The sequence below is a fragment of the Tenebrio molitor genome, chromosome 8 (assembly GCF_963966145.1).
Source record: "Tenebrio molitor chromosome 8, icTenMoli1.1, whole genome shotgun sequence".
NCBI lineage: Eukaryota > Metazoa > Arthropoda > Insecta > Coleoptera > Tenebrionidae > Tenebrio > Tenebrio molitor.
In genome coordinates this window covers 8,351,150-8,369,457 of record NC_091053.1, presented here as the reverse complement: position 1 = coordinate 8,369,457, position 18,308 = coordinate 8,351,150, and the positions used below count along the sequence as shown (strand labels likewise).

General features: G+C 35.9%; 1 protein-coding gene and 1 long non-coding RNA gene across 3 annotated transcripts in view; one reads left to right on the top strand and one right to left on the bottom strand.

Moving 5' to 3' along the window:
• The window catches only part of Sol1, a 240,512-nt gene that overhangs the window by 166,632 nt on the left and 55,572 nt on the right, over positions 1-18,308 (bottom strand). For both annotated transcript variants that reach the window (XM_069055430.1, XM_069055431.1), the window contains exon 4: positions 13,181-13,361. In XM_069055430.1, coding sequence (XP_068911531.1) covers positions 13,181-13,361 — 181 coding nt within the window. The remainder of the gene's footprint in view (positions 1-13,180; positions 13,362-18,308) is intronic.
• On the top strand, positions 15,100-16,688 carry LOC138137400 (uncharacterized). The gene is made up of 3 exons (XR_011161717.1): positions 15,100-15,741; positions 15,832-15,932; positions 15,990-16,688. It is a non-coding gene; the product is annotated as an uncharacterized lncRNA (long non-coding RNA).

The window sequence follows — 18,308 nt, the reverse complement described above, 5'->3', positions numbered from 1 at the left end:
TCGGCTTGGAAAAGCTTCTCTAAATAATTAATTACACTGGGGAACAAAAAAAAATGTTGTTCTGCGGCATTAACTTTTGTAGTGAATTTGGATGTAACTCAAGTAACAATTACTCGGGATGTAGTTTTTTTGTTTAAATTGACTCTACTTCTCACAATAAACCCTACTATCCAAAATGATAAAAATTTTAATAGTCTGTCTTATCTTGCTCATTATTTTGATTGCTAAAATATCAGTTGGCTTATTCATTTGTTTTATTGGGTGTTTTTATGTCAGAAAAAAATATGAGTTCTTTCCGTAAGTTTTGTGTTAACGATCTCAACAATTTTTGTGGTAAATATTGTCAACAACTACAACGAAGAAATATTACCGATTTTGTAAAATAAGCTTACGAAGCATATTTTTTCCAAATATAGGTACAATCGGCTAAACCATCAATGTTGCACAGTGAAGATTTGCCAGTGCCGATATTTACTGCCTTATCAAACGTTTCCTATGATGATGTTGAAATGTTAGACTCTTGAGAGTGAAAACAGAAGCGAAAGTGAATTTGAAGGGTGCAATCCTACACTTTAGGGTTTTTCTCAAGGAGAGCTCAATGACTTGATTGGAGACTTAAATTTATGGAAGAAATATGGAAGAAATTAGAAATATCAAGGCTAGTGAGACCGCCATATGATGGTGGACTACTGCTAACCAAAAACACAGTACCTAGACGATCGCATAAAAAACGTTTTTCTTAATTTATTTTCGTGAATTTTTTTTTATACGATTAATTCTATTTAAACGCTGCTGCCGTTGGAAAATTAAAGTTTTAAAACATATCCAATATTTTTATTTTATTCTATGTTCATCATAAGAGGGTTGCCTTTATCTCAAAACTTAGAGTCAATTCGGCAGATATGATGGGCTTTTCGTATTCACAAGATTAAAATTACCCAATATCGACTTTCAAAATCCACGCCGCAGAATCAGTGTTCTCCTGTGTTATTGCTTGCGCCGTGTGAGTAGTAGCTGAATCTTGAAGTAGCCATTTGTCAGTTTCACATGATGCCGTTGTATTATAAATGCTTCAATAAGGAGTCTTTGGTAGCTATCAAAGCATACGCTGACCAAATTCTGTGATTTTGAGAGTTAACGAAATCACAAAGATGGAACCAAGCCTCATCAGAAAAAAAGTAATGTCGGGCAAGTCATTATCAAATAAATGTTTAAAAAATTTAAGAGGTGGGAGTTGTTAAACTAAAGAATATTTTTAAGAGTGCAAATGTAAATTTTATTAGAAAAAATGAAGGATATCAATTTTCGAGAGGGAAGGAAAAAGGTTACTTGTTAATTCAGATCTACATATTTGTTGAGATAAACACGGCGCGGAAATATGTGGATTGCGTTGAACAATTTGGTTAAAATTTTCCAGAACATCTAATATAGCCAGTGTAGCACGTCCAGTAGGCTTACACTGCCAGCATTTAAAACGGGTTCCACCATTCTTCTTCAATGTTCGAAAAAAACACGATGTTCTACTTCTTTTGGATAACACGATCATATGCACATTGTCGTGAATATTTCCAATAATCATTTTTATTAATAAAACCCCTTTGAAAATAGGCAATTCTGAAAAATGTGTTATGTCCAACAATGAAAATAATTTTTAGTTATTTTAGAAAATTAAATAACAATAAGTGTCAAAATAACTATTGTGCATTCCAGTGTTTTTATTTAAACGTCAGTTTTAACAAAGCAAAATATTTTAAAAGTTTTACCCACCTATCAAACACTGTCAAAACTTTTTATAATCATTTGATTAAATATTAATATATGTTAATAACGATTTATTGAGATGAACAATCGTTCACCGATAAGGATAAAGCTTAAATTTAGTTGTGAGTACATAATCCTATTTTATGTTGAACGAAGTACTGAAAGCTCTTAATGTAATGCATTAATTCATTGCTAAAAGCCATTTAACGATTACCGGGGTACCTGTCGGACTTCCAGATGTGTATTTGGCATACAAAAAAACATATAACTCTCAATTACTGTCAAATGTTGCTGGTGGATATTTTGCAGCCATTATGTGATCAGTAAATTTACAACTCTGGAATAAATTTCTAAGAATTAGGTATTATTTTGGTCGATGTGTGTTAGCTTAGCTGATGTTAGATGTGTGTATAGTTTCTGTAAAATATATATCTAATAATAATCGAAAATTAATTCGTTGCTTTATTATAATTTCAACAAGTACGTTATTGTTGAATTAATTTAATAATAAACAATAACAATACGTATTATTTATTACACCGTGATCGACCGTTGACTAAAACAAACAATTGTTATTTTAATCAGAAATGTTAAAATAAACCGATTCAGAATGTAATAAGTAACAACTTATCCTACTTTATTGGGCAAATTGTTACTGTTTTTAGGTACATCATTACCAGTACATATTAATAATTAATCTCCAGTGATAGATTCACGACTTGATGAAAAAGTTTGAACTATAATTTAAAAATTCATCACGACAAAATAAACTGGCAAATGCAATGTAAAGCAATATTGGATAATATAAATGTAACAGTTTACTCTTTTGAACAACACGTAGATCAGATATTATATTTGTAAAACATGTATTACTGTGTTGGCTGAAAAGTAGATAATAATAATGGAAATGGAAGCAAAATATACATGTTTGTACTAAGTTTAAAAATACAATAAAACAAAAAAAAGTGATTTCATATGGATATTATGACACTTGGGTAGTGCAACTTGTTTGTGATGTACTCGAATGTTTAAATTTTTCAGGACAGTTTTTTTCCTTGGGTAATAATATACTACTCCTTGTAACGATAAGTTTCTTCTTAAATTAGAAAATTAGATCCGTTACTGCCAATGAAAAAATAAGGGTTGGCAAATAATTACCAAGGAATTTAACAGTCAAAATCCAGGAAGTGTATTTCATGAAGCACATTTGTTACACATATCGGGTGTTCATTTAAATTTATCCTCAAAGTAGGCATTGAAAAATCAATTGTGAACGCACCACGGGTTACAGATCATGGATCAGGTGTTTAAATCTAACTTCACTTTTGCGTTGTTTGTGTTTTTACTTTGGAGACTGCCGAGTTGTGCATTCACAATCGACTCTTCAACGCCAACTTTGAGGATAAATTTAATTGAACACCCGTTATTTTTAAACAGTGTCCAGCAGACAAGAAAGTACAGGTGCTTAAGACAAAAATGGAAACGAATAAGACAAGTAGAGGACTCAAGAAAAGCAAAGACGAAGACTCAAGTAGTGAATTTGTGATTTTAAACATCATTAACAAAACAACTGTAGAAGGGCCTACAAATGAGTTTGATTGTGATGCTACATTGGGACCTGTTGAATTAACAGTAAAATAATAGTTATTTACATAATTAGTGGGATAAAAGCAATATTACAGGACTCGAGTGTGAAGATTGCAGATGACGAGGGCGTTAGCCCGAGTTCATCTGTAACACACGAGTTTCCTGTAATATGCTTTAGCCCACGTGTTATGTACAACATTTTATCTACGGCAGCTAATTATTAATTTTAAAAAATCAATTTTTGGCAAAATCGTCAAATTTGACATTTACAAAAATATATTTTGATAATTGTTAAATGTCAGTTTCAATCGTTTTAATTCAAAATCAAAGCAACAAGATTGAAACAATTTGCTCAATACCAGGACAACCAGCTAATTCTGTTTGTAAACAACGCGTTGTTTTAAATTTTTCATAATTGAGAACCGGCTCGTTTACGTCTTATCGCGGCTCTCGGAAGTGAAGTGACTTCGAAAAATGTCCATTGGGGTTACCCCGACGTCAAGTGAGAAAAGTACCAGAACCTGGAATGGAAACGTGTGTGATCCTGTTTCGAGGACGACCTGGAGTGCAAGAGACGAGCGTCTCTGGAGGGGTCACTGCAGTTTGCATCGTTTTTCCAGTATGACGTGTATTACAAAGTGGTCTCTTGTGCGAGTAACCCAAAAGAGAGTAGTAGATGATATCATTAAAAGTGGAAGTGAGTCTTTTTGTGCCAAGCCCAGAGATTGAAGACCGAAACGAAGTCGATGCCGGCTATTGGGCGAACAAAATGCAAGAACTGTGTTATGTATTTACAATAAGTACCTAGCTTTTCTTTTGTATTGTTGTATTTCAATAAATTTTGTCTGTTTGCTTCTAAATAAAAATGCGTTACGTAATGAAACCAGTGCGGTAATGAACTACATTACGCAACTCAAATGACTGTAAATGAGTGTGGTAATAACGACTTATCCAAGCAGCCGTAGATAAATAAAATTTAATATACTTTTGTTAAAGCATTTCCATTTAAGGTGAACAGTTCTCAGTACGAAAATCATTTGCTATTGGAGACCAATCGTTAATGCTTAATGTAATAATGAAACATTACCTGATATACAAGTGTCCAAAAAAGTCCCACACTGTTAACATTTAGAGTAAACCCAACAGCAGTAAAGAAACAAGTTGATTTAGAGGCGAAAAACTGTGACAATTTGTTACTTTCTTGTCACGTTCTGGTTCATCAAAAAGCTGAGTACCACGCTAATGGGAAATGACAATTTTCAAAAACATTGTGAATTTGGAGATAAAGACAGGAAACTGAAATTAGAATATTCAAGTTTAGAAATTCAAATAAAACGAAAAAAGGTAACAGATTCTTTGCAATAATTTTCTAATGAATAAATATATATCAACACAAAAGGTGAAAACAGTTATTTATAAAGTTGTCAGGAGTTTGATTGAAGATACTGTTTTCTCTGTCGATTGGAATATGTCTTGTTGCTATGCGGTTTTTCAGTTAGTGTTGGTCTATTGTGTGGATTGGGAGTTTCCAGCTCCCAAATATACGTTCAACAACATTCCTTGTTCTAATGTGGGATTCATCGAACAAAGTTTGAGGCGACGGCGACGTTCTAGGGTTTGCAATAGGAGGAAAAGTATATGCTCTTACACAGTAACTACTATAGTCCAATAAATTGACATTCGCGAACTAATTGTTTCAAACCAGGCTCTAATGTGGATGTTATTAAAAGTGCTAGTGTCGTGGGTTGAAGGAGTCCATTTACTCGTAGTAGTAAGATTCAAAATGTTTAATTCACAAATCGCCAATAGCTTGAACATTAATTGAAAAACATCCTTTTCGATTTCCAAAAATTTCCTCATCATTTTTAGCAAGAGTTAAAATTTTGACATTGGTGCATGGATGGCTCCTATTGCTGTGGAAAATCGAACAGTTTCGTAGAATCTATTATACACCGACTAAATGTTTCACTTGAATATCTTTTCTGGTAATTATATCTTTCCAATAGAATTTTTTACTTACCTACTGAATTTAGCTTTACTTGAAACACATAATTAAGAAAAGACAATCTTACACAAAACAAAAGAGCGAATTTCGCAGCACTCAATCGGTAAATAATTTAAGCAACAATCGCTTATGTTACAACCTAATGCGTTCAAACGAAATCCTGGGCTGAGAAGGCGTTGGAAATAGTAAACCGTTTAGAACAGTGTAAAGTTTGAATTTAGCGCCGTACGACACAAATGACATTTGTGTATTTTTAATCGGCACATAATTGAACATGTTTGTTTTCAGCAAGGGTGCTGTTAGATATTCGCTTCGAGATTAGGAATCGTTAGTTATTCTATTTTTAATCTAAAACATTGCAAAGAAAGAAAAAAAAAGAAAGATTTTTTTTGTTTCTAAATTTTAAGTTAGCTGTCAACATGCTCCAATTAATGTACACTTTAAAGTTATTTTTTAGAAAACGAATATTATTGCGAGATATAACTGTGTGAGTAATTAAAAACAGTAAGTAGGTAAGTTACTTTGTGTTAGTTAGTAATTTCCAGTGCTTTGTAAAATAAGAAGATGAAACATTTTCTTAGCGACCGTACAGCAAAGTTTTATTTTTTGTTAGTTTTATTTTAATAGAAATGCGAGATACGACCAGGTAAATTCGTGAATTCATCATACAAACTAAATGTAAAGTCGCTGCATCTTAGTTGTAATACGACAAACTAAATTACCTAGCGCATGGTTTTGGTCGTGTAAGTGCAAACATCGACTCAATTCCGAAACCTCTGCAATGTACATACCGTATATACAAATAAAGAGACGAGACTCCTATCTTTACCAGACAGACTCTTAATATGAGCTTAGCGAAGTAAATCACACTTAAAGCCGTTGTAGGTCGAGATAGTGACTTTCTCTCATAGACCACGTTAAGGGCTTTGCAGTCAGTAATGTAGAACTTACACGGCGAGCTTTTGTTGGTGAGAATCCGGCCGGAGCGGCTCAGACTCGTTTAGATACATGGTGGGAGTGCCGCCCTTAATACTCTAACACGTTTAGGTCTACTCGGAAAGGACTTCTCCTGCGCACAGGAAATTGAATACGCTTCCACGTAAAACCTGCACAGTTTTAGTGGGTTTTGATGGGGGAAGACCCGAACTGATGTAGATCTTAAACATTGCTCCCATTAGAAAAACCAATATTCCAATATGGGATCACATCGCTGTCCCTTCTTTAAATCACCTTTTATTATTATTATTCGACCCTCCTGCTTGCGATCAAGCTTCGAATGTGTCGTCGTGTAGGTGGTATGCTCCGGGGTAGTTTGCAGGACTTCGCAATTAATTTCTCTACAGTTGGGTGATTAGTCTTCACAACCTACACCACTTCGTGGGAATACAAAGAAATCAGTGTTAAAAATACGGCTCGTCACGTCCAACACACTCCCATTCGATCGAGTTTATCTCGATATCTTTGGCTAACTTTTCTCCTTTATTGGCTTAAGAAACAAAGTTATATGAACGCAAGCCTGCAATGGGGGTCTTGCTAAGCGCCCAAGGGGGCGGTTTAGGCGTTCCGGAAAGAGACCCCATGACTTTGCGTGCACTACTAGGACCAATTAGGAGTTTCCGGTAGACGGCAGTAACATTCAATCGATTCCACACGTACTAGTTTACGACTTAAACTTTAAGATATTTTTTCGCATTTGTCGCAAATCTGACAAGAAGTAAAATATGTTTTGTTAAACCGTACGCAAAACGAGCATTTCGCGTACCAAAACATCCAATTTCGCGGCCGTTGCTCTTAACGACGGCCGTTAAAGTAAACGTCATTTTAATATTTGATACAAATCAGAGTTTCTATGTAAGACTGCCGTTTAGATTTTTCGGGTACCTATCAAATTAGAAACCGCAGAAATTATAATACTTGATTTCCATAAAGGTGTGAATTATGTGTGACCTGTCGGTTGTAAAAGAATTTCCCAGCTAGTGCAATGAAACAATAAGATTTAAAACTCTCGGGCCTTTATTCAATGGTGAGCACGCAGCTTCTTTATAAATCGATCCAACGATCAATATTCAGAGAGGTTATGTCATGGGGGCTCTTATTGTCAAGGGGTTTATTTTCATGCACAACAGACACACGATAGAGAAAAAAGTGCAAATCCTTTTTAAGGATAAGCTGGACTGTAGCAAATAAAGTTTCTTGGATTAATCTCTGGATGGATTTATTTGGAGTCTATGTAGTTATTTGTTGAACGTCTTCAATATTCTCATCTATTCTTTTTGTCGGTCGTCCACTGCCTTTTTTGCGCAGAACACTACCTGTCTCCAAAAACATGTTTACGCATTTGTAGACTTTCTGGGCAAGTTGTTGGTACGGGTCTTGAAATACGGAAACTTTTGTTGAAATTCCTCAAAAACTCGAGGTGTTGAATAGGACCAGTCGCCGTTCTCAAGTCTTTCTCCATTTCTGAAGTAACACTGCACAATGAAAATTTTTTGCTCTAAAGTGAACATATTGTAATAGCAAATTTTAATAGTCAATAATTAATAATGACAGTTACCATTGTAATGATATTTGAATTACATTTTTACGTGTTTTTTATTTTCGATCGCACGGTATTTGTTGACAGTGAAATAAATTTTGCTTGTTCGTTCCGCTGCTGTGTACACCTTGGCGGCGCAATCCTTTAACATCTTTCAGATTGTCTTGCCTCGGCGGCAAGCGGCCTCGGCGACAAATTTTTCTCTCGCGACGTTTAAGAATGATTTCGCGGCCTTGATATACAAATAACTATTTTAAGATACAGTTCACCCAGGAAAAAATGTAATAATGCAGAAAAAGTCAAAATCCGTTTGATGAAATCTTGAGTTTTCCTCGAATATGATATTCGTTCATATACTCTTTGTTTGATATTTCTGGTAATACGAGAACTGGAGTACTGATATTGCGTTTGTTTAATATGAAAAAAATACGTCGAGGGGCAAGATATGCTCTGTTAGAGCTCGTACAAAATTGATAATAAATATGTATCTAACAGTTTAGAGCTTGGAGGAATTAGGCAATTTAGATTGTGGCATCTTCGATAAGTGTCGGTGTAGTTCCCCTATGGCAATCATTCTCGCAACACTTAACAGCCTCATCAACTTACACCTATGCGATCCTATCAGAAATGAATTTTGAGATGTCTTATATCCACTCAGGCAATAATCTGATTAAAGTTTGGCGCTAACCAAACAGTTCGAACTAATATTGCAAGTTTAACAGCTGCAGGCTTGAAGATCAGATTACCGAGCTAACATCGTAAACATTTATGGGATCGCTCTGATTGTGCACCTTCAAATAATAATAAAGTGCACGTATGACAGATGTGGTGAAAGCGGTGTTTCTGTTTTGCATACACGGCTATGAATAAATCGTCAGTTTAATAGTTTGACAGCTGTCGAGACCACTAGCCGCAGTTCACCCATAACAAATTACACGATAATGTAATTGCATTTTACATTGTTTCGTTCTGGTAATTCGCGATAAAATTAATTTATTAATTGATTAACTATTATTCAAAATTCTCACTGGTTTTATTTAGTTTGGCCATTTGTATGAACATCATACTAAACAGATTTATTTAGTAAACAATTAATAATAATAGAGAGTGAAGTGTTATGTACCTTTTTGGAAAATTAATTTACACCTTGCAGCTCATTTTTGTTCTGCGGACAAGTGACATAATATTTACGCCTACGGTGAGAATCCAAGAGCAAATAAATTCTTTCTCAAGCATGAAAATACCGTGAGATCGAAAAAAAATATTGGAGTAGGCTTTGATCAAAAATTTCAGTTGGCAATTCGTTAAGATTTCAATTATTAGATGTCAGTCTTAAAAGTTAGGTTAGTGATTTTGAGAACGTTGAAATCTTGATTTTCATAAAGGTGTGATTTATGTGTGACCTGTCGGTTGTAAAAGAATTTATTGTTTTCAACTGTCATAAATTCTCATTTTTCTCCTTTGTAAACTGCCTCCTAACTGCTCTAAAGCAAAAAATAGCAGATAACCAACCGTTGCCCTAGACAACACATTCAAAGTAACATTTCTTGAAAAATTTGTCAAAACTGTCAAAAGCAAATGCGAAATCATTTTTAATAGATTTGGAAGCTTTGGGGACGTCGTTTCAAACAATAAAATTTTGTATGCAACTCGTTTCTGTGCAAATTGGGCTTTTCTAATTGCCCTCGAGGCCTTAAAATCCTCGCTACGCTCGTATTTCAATCTGGCCTCTCGGGCAATTAGAAAAACCCAATTTACACAGAACCTCGTTGCATAAATAACTATTCCTCACCTAGTGCAATAAAACAATGATATTTAAAACTCCCGCGCCTTTATTCAACGGTGAGCACGCCGCTTGTTTATAAATCGATCCAACGATCAATATTTAGAGAGGTTATGTTGTGGAGGCTCTTATTGTCAAAGGGTTTAATTTCATGCACAACAGACACACGATAGGGAAAAAAGTGCAAATTTTTTTATGATAGGTTAGTTTCTTGGATTAATCTCCGGATGGATTTATTTGGGATCTCTGCAATTTTTTGTTCAACCTTTTCAATATTTTCAGCTATTCTTTTTGTCGGTCGCCCACTGCATTTTTTGTGCAGAACACTACCTGCTTTCAAAAAATGTTTACGCATTTGTAGACTTTCTGGGCAAGTTGTTGGTGAGTGCCTTGAAAATCAGGAAACTTTTGTTGAAATTTCTCAAAAACTCGAGGTGTCGAATAGGACCATTCGCCGTTCTCAAGTTTTTCTCCATTTCTGAAGTAACACTGCATAATGAACATTTTTTGCTTTAAAGTAAACATATTGTAATAGCAAATTTTAATAGTCAATAATTAATAATGGCAATTACCATTTTAATGACATTTGAATTAAATGTTTACGTGTTGCCACCTGAAGCGTATTAATCACGGTCTTCTCGATTTTTTTTTTATTTTCGCTCGCACGGTATATCCTTTGTGATTGCAATCGATTTGATTTTAAATTATTTACGATGCTGGGCATAATCATTGGTTTCCTAATTTATTTTCATGGAATATATTTAGGTGTCAGAAAATCAAATAGCCCATTTGAGGTGGGCATGAAATCGACCGTCCTCGATACTTCGTGTCCTGACAAAGTGTGGTTCCAAGATACCGTCACGCGTCACGTCACACGAGCGAGCGAGAAACAATCTGAGAAAAATACAAGCAAGCGAATTTTAAAAACGCAACAGAAAAACTACTTCTTCCATCCAAATATGTGGCTCATAAATTATGTTGGAAAAGGGCCTTGACCCTGGGGTGAATTTTACACTGAAGCTTGGCAGCTGGAACCGAAAGGAGTTGTTCGAGATGCACGAGAGTGAGGGCAGGTGTGACCTCGGGGGTGGTGCAGCGAATTAGGCTTGTGATAGTCAGTGATAGACAGATACAGTTACCAGGTGTTTTGGTAACTGGGTGATAGCAGGTTTGGGAAACCTGGGCTATGATGTCAGTACCATCAGTGTGTAAAACCTCTGACAGATACCATGGTATATTCCTGAATACCGAAACAGGTTCAGGCAGGACTACTTTGGTTGATGACACGGCTGAACCGTTGATCGTTTGCTTGATAAAAGATTGTGAGGTAATCCTGGTTCCCAGGTACCGAGGGAACATTTGTAACGTATGGAGGGGAGCTATCGCGTCTTACACCCTTAATTGTTTTTTTTTTAACAGCATTGGATATAAATATGTCAAATGACCCCAATGCCTGATGCCTAATTGAAAAAGGTTTTACATTCACCAAAAAATTGATAGGAGTCCCGATTTAATTTGTTTCAGAAATGAATAGACAGAATACGTATTAACAGGAAAGTTAAATTTTTAACTACATTCCAGTTTTTAATTAAATTATGTGCTTGTTTAAATTAATTTAACTCCACTTCAGTTGTGGCAGGTAGTTAAAATAGAAATTTCAGTTGTAGTTTAACTGCTCCAGATACAAAGTAATTTTTTCTCATGTTCTTGTTGCATTATTCCCTTGCTGTACATATGCCCGGTGGTTAATATTTAAATACTGTTTATTCTAATACGAACACATAGAAGTTGTACTGTTTTTTTATTTCTCCCAAGTTACATAATGTTTTTGTGTTGGTATTAATTTAATTTTGCAAGAACCTATCACTTTCTCGCTTTTCCCTAGTCGGGAGCTGTTCGTTGGGAAGTAAATCTTCCAGAGACATAACTGCGAAACTAAACCGCAACCGCAGTTACATCCACTAAACGAAAAACAATGATTTATGTTACTACCTTTGTGAGATGAATAAAACACGTTTATATCAATTTTTCAGTAAAAATTTGAAACGAAATTAACGTCATGTGTTTTTTTTTTTGGATGTGAAGCGGAATTGAATTTCGCCGAAGGAGTCAAAACAAACACTAGTAAAGTGTAATAAAATTTAAATTGGGTTCCCTGATTGTGACTTTATCCGAACCGCATAAGACATAAATTTAAAAAGTTTAAGACTAAGCCGTAAAATAATATCTTCGATGCCTACCACGAGAACCGTATAATATAGAGGAAATACGTAGGTTATGCCTCCTTTCCGACTCACTGACTATTTGTACTGGAACTAATCCGATTAAAGTTATTGTTTTATAAACCCATCGTTTCATGTTAGGATACAGAAACTTGCGAAATTTTCTCATTGTCGTCTAGTTAAAACATCACTGAGGAGTAAGGAAATTTAATCAACCCTTGAATAGATAACAATCTGCTGTGGAATTGCGATAGGAAACAGTTATTTCATAACATTCACTTTGCATAATTTTATTTCTTAACTACTAAACTTTTCGATGAAGTTATATTCGTTTGCTATAACACTAAATTATTACATCATATTAAAATTTCAATTTGAGTCGGGAGACAATCTACACTTTAATTAGAACTGCATTAGATACTGTTGAAAGAGTGGCTCTAAGTTTGCATAGGTATAATTTATGATGAGACGATAGCAGAGTTTGTTCCAAATTTCTGAGGCAATGGTGCGTTTTCAAGTTAGTTAATATCAATTACCTAACTCTTTTATTAATGTAAGTATAAAACCCTGTTTTTGTTCACGTCGCCAATCTCCTAAGTGAGAGACAAAGTTGGACATCATTCCAGCTATTAACTTTTATTAGTGCTGCTTTACTCGAACAGTTCAAAAGTGATTTTAACTTTAACAATTTTACTTTCCAAAATTGAAATCAATCCGCCTGGAAGCTGTAAATTTTATTTGGGTGGTTACGTCTCTGTAACTACATTTCAGTTACTTTGCAAGTTCAAGAATGTCCTTCAACGTTTCTGTCTGGAACAAATCAAAGTTATGTAATTGTCCAGTTTTCACTAGATAATGTGAGCTGATGTGGCGTAAAACAATCACGGAAGTCTATTAAAGATGATTATTTTCAAGAGTGGGAAAGAACTTGATCATGCCTTCATGTAACTTTACTACGTCGAGAGAGTACGGATTAAGTCTTCTGTTTCTGACTAGGAGGATCAAATACTTCCACCCAATTTCAATTCTGTTTTAAGTCTTGCGTAAATGAGCTGTTGACTTTAGAAGAATGTTTGTTTACGAACCAGTGAAGCGCTGTTTGTTCTGTAGAGCATGACACAAAAAAGATAAAACTAGATTCAATTTTAACTAAATCCAGTCGTATTTCAATTTACTAGCCACAACCGGTTTATTTATTTACGATTAATTAGTCTGAGGGATTTATTTTTTTCGAGGCGATAGAACCCGGTTTCTAATATCCACAATAATAACATGCAATTACTTACTCCAAATTTGTCTTGCGTACGTCAAAATCTAGAAAATTGATTTCGATGATTTCGTCAGGACTGCCAACGAACGTGTAAAGTAAGCAGTCAATGTTGGCAGGATAAGGTTGTGGAAAATCTGGACTTTTGAAGATACCTTTTTCTTTGCCGTACGTTGCAGAAAATACGAGACATTCACAACCTGAAAAAATGTAAATTCAGAAGTGTTGTCATTTTGCTAGAGGAATTAATTTTGTGAAGCTTCGAGGCAGAAGCGTAAATATCGGGTGTTAATTTCAATTTCTCCCCAAAGTTGGCCTTGAAAACAAACAAACAACGCAAAAAGTGAGGTTAGATTTCAACGGCTAATCCGTGATCTGTAATTCGTGGTGCGTTCACAATCCACTCTTCAACGCCAACCTTGAGGGAGACATTTAAATGAACACACGATATAATGCTACATATAATCATTTGCATTATTTTTATTGGTTTTAGGACCTTCATAATAATACATAGCATGTTTCTAAGCAAAAATTTAAATTGGCAAAATTGTGATTTATTTATAATGTGTTACTTGTTTATTGGTTCTAGTAGTTCTATAAATGGAAAAATAAATAAACAAGTTATTAGAATAAAATAATTATGAATAAGTTATATCATAAGTAGGTAACATTGTTATTATGATTTATCGCTTGATGAAATTGTTATTAACAGGAAAAAAACTACTTACAATAACATTGAAAAAGAATTTTTAATAACAAAATAATTTTAAATTCCTGTTAAAATTTCCTTTTGAAAAGTTCTCTCAATAAAAATTCATTTGGGAAAGCATTAGAAGATTATTATGCGGTGGCATTCCGATCACGTAATATACGTCCACTTAGCTTAAACAGTTGCAAAGTTCACCTAAACGCCCATTTAGACTAATAGAAGTTGTTAGCAGTGATGATAGTCTAAGATGTTATACAAGCAGTGACCATCAAGAGCAATTGCACCTGCGTTCTTGTACGCCAGCATCAGCTTCGGAAACTCAACGATGCAAGTGTGTCGATGCTCTTAATCCTGGGATTTACTTCAGCTCAAAGTGCTTAAGTTAAACTTTACCAATATAGGTTCTTCGCACTTGCTGCTGTGCAACGTTCATACCATATTAAAAGCGACATTATTGAAGTAATTATATCTCGTTACAGCGCAAGTTTTGTAATTTATTAATTATGTACTAGTTGTTTGTCTTCATGTTAATTTAATTGGAAGTCACTTGGAATTAAACAATTTTTGTGTTGAAACATTTAACCGAGGTTATATAACACTGTCAAACTCAAATGAAATAATGTGTAAACATAAAATCACAAGATTTTTTTTCATAAAGTGCAACTATACCTAACCATAAGTAAATGCAATGTAATTGCAATAACTCTTACGCGTACAAAAATTGGTTGTTGTCACAAAAGTAGATCAAAAACCCCTACTTTCAAATGTCTTCTAAATATGGCCTTGGTTGTTAGAAAAATGTATTTTTCTTCAAACGTCCGTAAATTATGAGTTATGATATTATACTGCTGCATTGATAATGCTAAAGTGTCACTTCATTGTCTTGGCATCTAACGAGCTGACCAGCGTCCGTGAAGTTATTATCACCGCTGAGGAGCGTCCGTGAAGTTATTATCTCCGCTGATGAGCGGCTATGCAGTAAACTAGCTAAATCATTTGAAATTCCTACCTCAAATTGTAACAAATTCGTGTCTGAATGTGAGATATTGAAAGCTGAAATGAATAAATAAGGTTTAATCAAGAAATTTGTACATTATTGCAAAACGTATTTACAAAATCTATCCAAATTAAAACGGGTTGACAGACGGATAATTATTTCGGATTTTGTTCACAGCGTTGTTGGGATAGACATCAACTTTCTAACGGACTCCAGAGTGGCACTGGACATGTTAATGAAGAGAAGAGGAGGAACCGCGCACGTCATCCACAAGGAGCTGAAAAGGATCCAGGATGAGGGCTTGACGGTGAAGCTGTAGTGGTCTTCCGACCAACACAGAGGAATCGCCGAGGCGGACAAGATCGCGAAGAGAGCCAGAGAAAAGCTAGAGGAGTTTCCGGAAGAGCGAGCCCCCATCACGGGGAGGATGCTCAGGAAGGAAGTGACAAAGGCGTCCATGGCCAGGTAGCAAATCGAATGGGACCAAGGCGAGACAGGAAAGATGACCCACGGCATCATCGGAACAGTGGACACAAGGCTTCGAGGTTGGAACCACAAAGCGGTGTGTCTCCTGACGGGTCACGACCCGTTCAGGAGGTACCTCCGGCGGTTCCACCTGACGGAAACCACAGGTGAGTGTATCTGCTCCACAGGTAAACAGGACACGGCCCAGCATATCATCGATGAGTGCGAAGACGACGAGAGGAAGGAAGCCAGGGAGGAACTAAGAAGACGGAAGGGGGGGCGTTGCCCTTTGGAGTGACCAGAGAGACCAAAGACGAGCCGGTAACTTCAACAACTTCGCGGAAGAGACCAAGATGGAAGAAGAAACATAGGCCCAAGAAGAGGACGAAGAAGAAGACGACGCAGACAGGTGAGATAGGGTAAAACTTTATTGATTAGTTGTGTGAGTGGAGAATTATGAATGAGAGGGTGTGGGAAGTTCTAATGGGGTCCTTTGCAGGTTCGGAGGAGAGAAGTGGTGCGGCCTCACGCCTTCGGACAGGCAAAATAAGGGCGTCCCCAAAAGCATAAACCATGACCCAGCAGTTAAGCAGCATTCAGGTAGGGCCACCAATTAATTAACGAGCAAATAGGTAATTATGCAAAGCAATGATGAAGATCCGCAGTATACGCAGAGGTGTGCACAAACAAGCACCTAGGGGTCAGTGAAGAAATAAGAGGTTTGATACGAGGTTTACGTTACGCTCGCATTACAACAAATGTTGTTGTTTCCGCTACCAGACAGGGAAGAAGTACGGTAAAGCAAGTGATAAAAAGGGAAACAACAAACAAATACTGTGTGACAGCCTTGCGATGGCCGAAGTAAGGAGAAAACGGCAACTAAAACCCTGTTGCGTTGGGGCAACCAAAAACTATTGGAAAAATGCAAATTGCTAGGGTAAAACGCTAGATTCCAATGACCCCAGTCATTGGTGCGGAGAAGGTAGGGAGAAAGAAGAAGTTGTAGCTGCAAAAAACTGTCATAAAAAGTTGAGGATAGATTTGTCTTTCTTTTTTGACCTTTCCCCTTTCACCACTCCTGGTCTACCAGATACCTTGCGGTCGGCTTGTTTTTTCCTCTTTTTTTTTCCTTATGTGGTGCGGCGGGGCTCCGGGGGTACCCTCTCTTCTCCTTTCTCCTTTCTGGACGACACAACACGAATACAACCACACAACATCCATGGGAGGCCCATTCGGCCGGGGATTTGAACCCTGCCGACCTCGCGGTGGTGTCGGAAGAGTGTCGCTCTTCCTTCCACCACCCTACCGTCTGCCCCTGAAAGACATACACACACCCATGGCCCGGCGGAGGTTCCTTCCTTGGAAAAAATCCTCCCCCTTCGGTGAGATTCGAACCCACTAGCGCCGGGACCGCGACTTCGGAGTATTGTCTCCGGCAGCCATGAGGCCACCGAGCTATCTTTTTTTTTATGCTGTTAATTTAGCAACGGTGTTTAGTAGCTTCAAGCATTAGTGCCTATCCACTTCTGGAATCTGGTAGGTATCAAAGAGAGAACTGGGGTAGCTCCGAACTGACTCTGTGGTCCAGAACTTTTATATTGATTGTTACAAGATTAAAGGACAAGACGGGTCTCTAACAGCTAAAGTGCGTTTTTCGATGTTAGGGTACTTACACCAAGATAACTCTGAAGACCGCAGAGGATTGTCGAAATATTCTACTCGTTTTATTTTTGTGTAAAAGTGTATTTTTCTAATTTTGACATATAAAGTGACACTTTTCAAAATTAATGGACGTTTGGAAACGTCACACTTTTTGTAACTGGTTACGAAAAGTAAAATCTTTCCTAACTGGTTAGGAAAAATTTATGGTATCATCAATTTGACACTGTCATATTTTTTGTTTTTAAGAAATATAACCGTGCCTACTTACTTACTTGATATTTTAACACAATAATAATTTATTATTAATGAAATTCATAATAAATATCCCACCGCCGGGTGGAGGTGGGATAGGAATTAAATTCATTACTTCGTTTAACGTTTGAAGAAACTTTTTTTTGTCAAAATTAGAAAAAATCTTGTACGTAACACGTTAGGTTACATAAATAGCTATTGTGTGTATAAGAAAACAAAATATTTGCTTCATCCAAACCTCGTGTAATGAATAATGATGTGATTTCTCGAAGGGATGACACTTGCCCCATTCGCTTTTAATAAAACTTCAGATCTATAAGACGAAGTTTCTTTGCATTTGGTCAAAACACCTAGTATCAGTCAATTTTTTTTCATATTCAGTAACGATTTAGTTTAATTTTCTCTTCAACGGTGGAGCTACACTGCCAGTCGAAGGTAAAATCAACAGATTAATATTGTTAAATATCCCCTACACATTTGATTTAGTTCCTGCATTCACTTAAAATTCTGGACTAACTAAGATCAACATCCGTGCTCCCTTTATTTAACGTGATATAAATACCAACGTGATTGTTGTGTTACGTTTAACTACCAAAGATTGACTTTAAGTAATTTGTTGACATTCAGGACACTATCGCAATCAGGATTCGAACGCCACAACTGATCAAATATTATTTTAATCGAATCATATCTTGCCTGTTCAAATATTGCTTGATTCACTCTTGTAATCAATAATTAATTAATTCTTATTTTATGTTAAGAAAACAACAAACTATTTGTGTTGCTACAAATGATATTGTTAGACAATTCAGAATGGTTTATATGAAAGGAAGAACGAGGAATTTTAAACATAATTAATCGAACGTCTTTAACAATTAAATGATGTTTTCGTTTGTTCTTTCTGTCTTATTGACATTGTGATTAATTGATGACATGCTCCCGTTGAGTAAACAGTCGCTCTTTTACATCAAGTTAAATGTACTTGAGAGTTCGATCGATTGAAAATTACGATACAAAAAGAAAGGTTTTAGAGTATTAAAACGACAATAAATTGAAAACCTT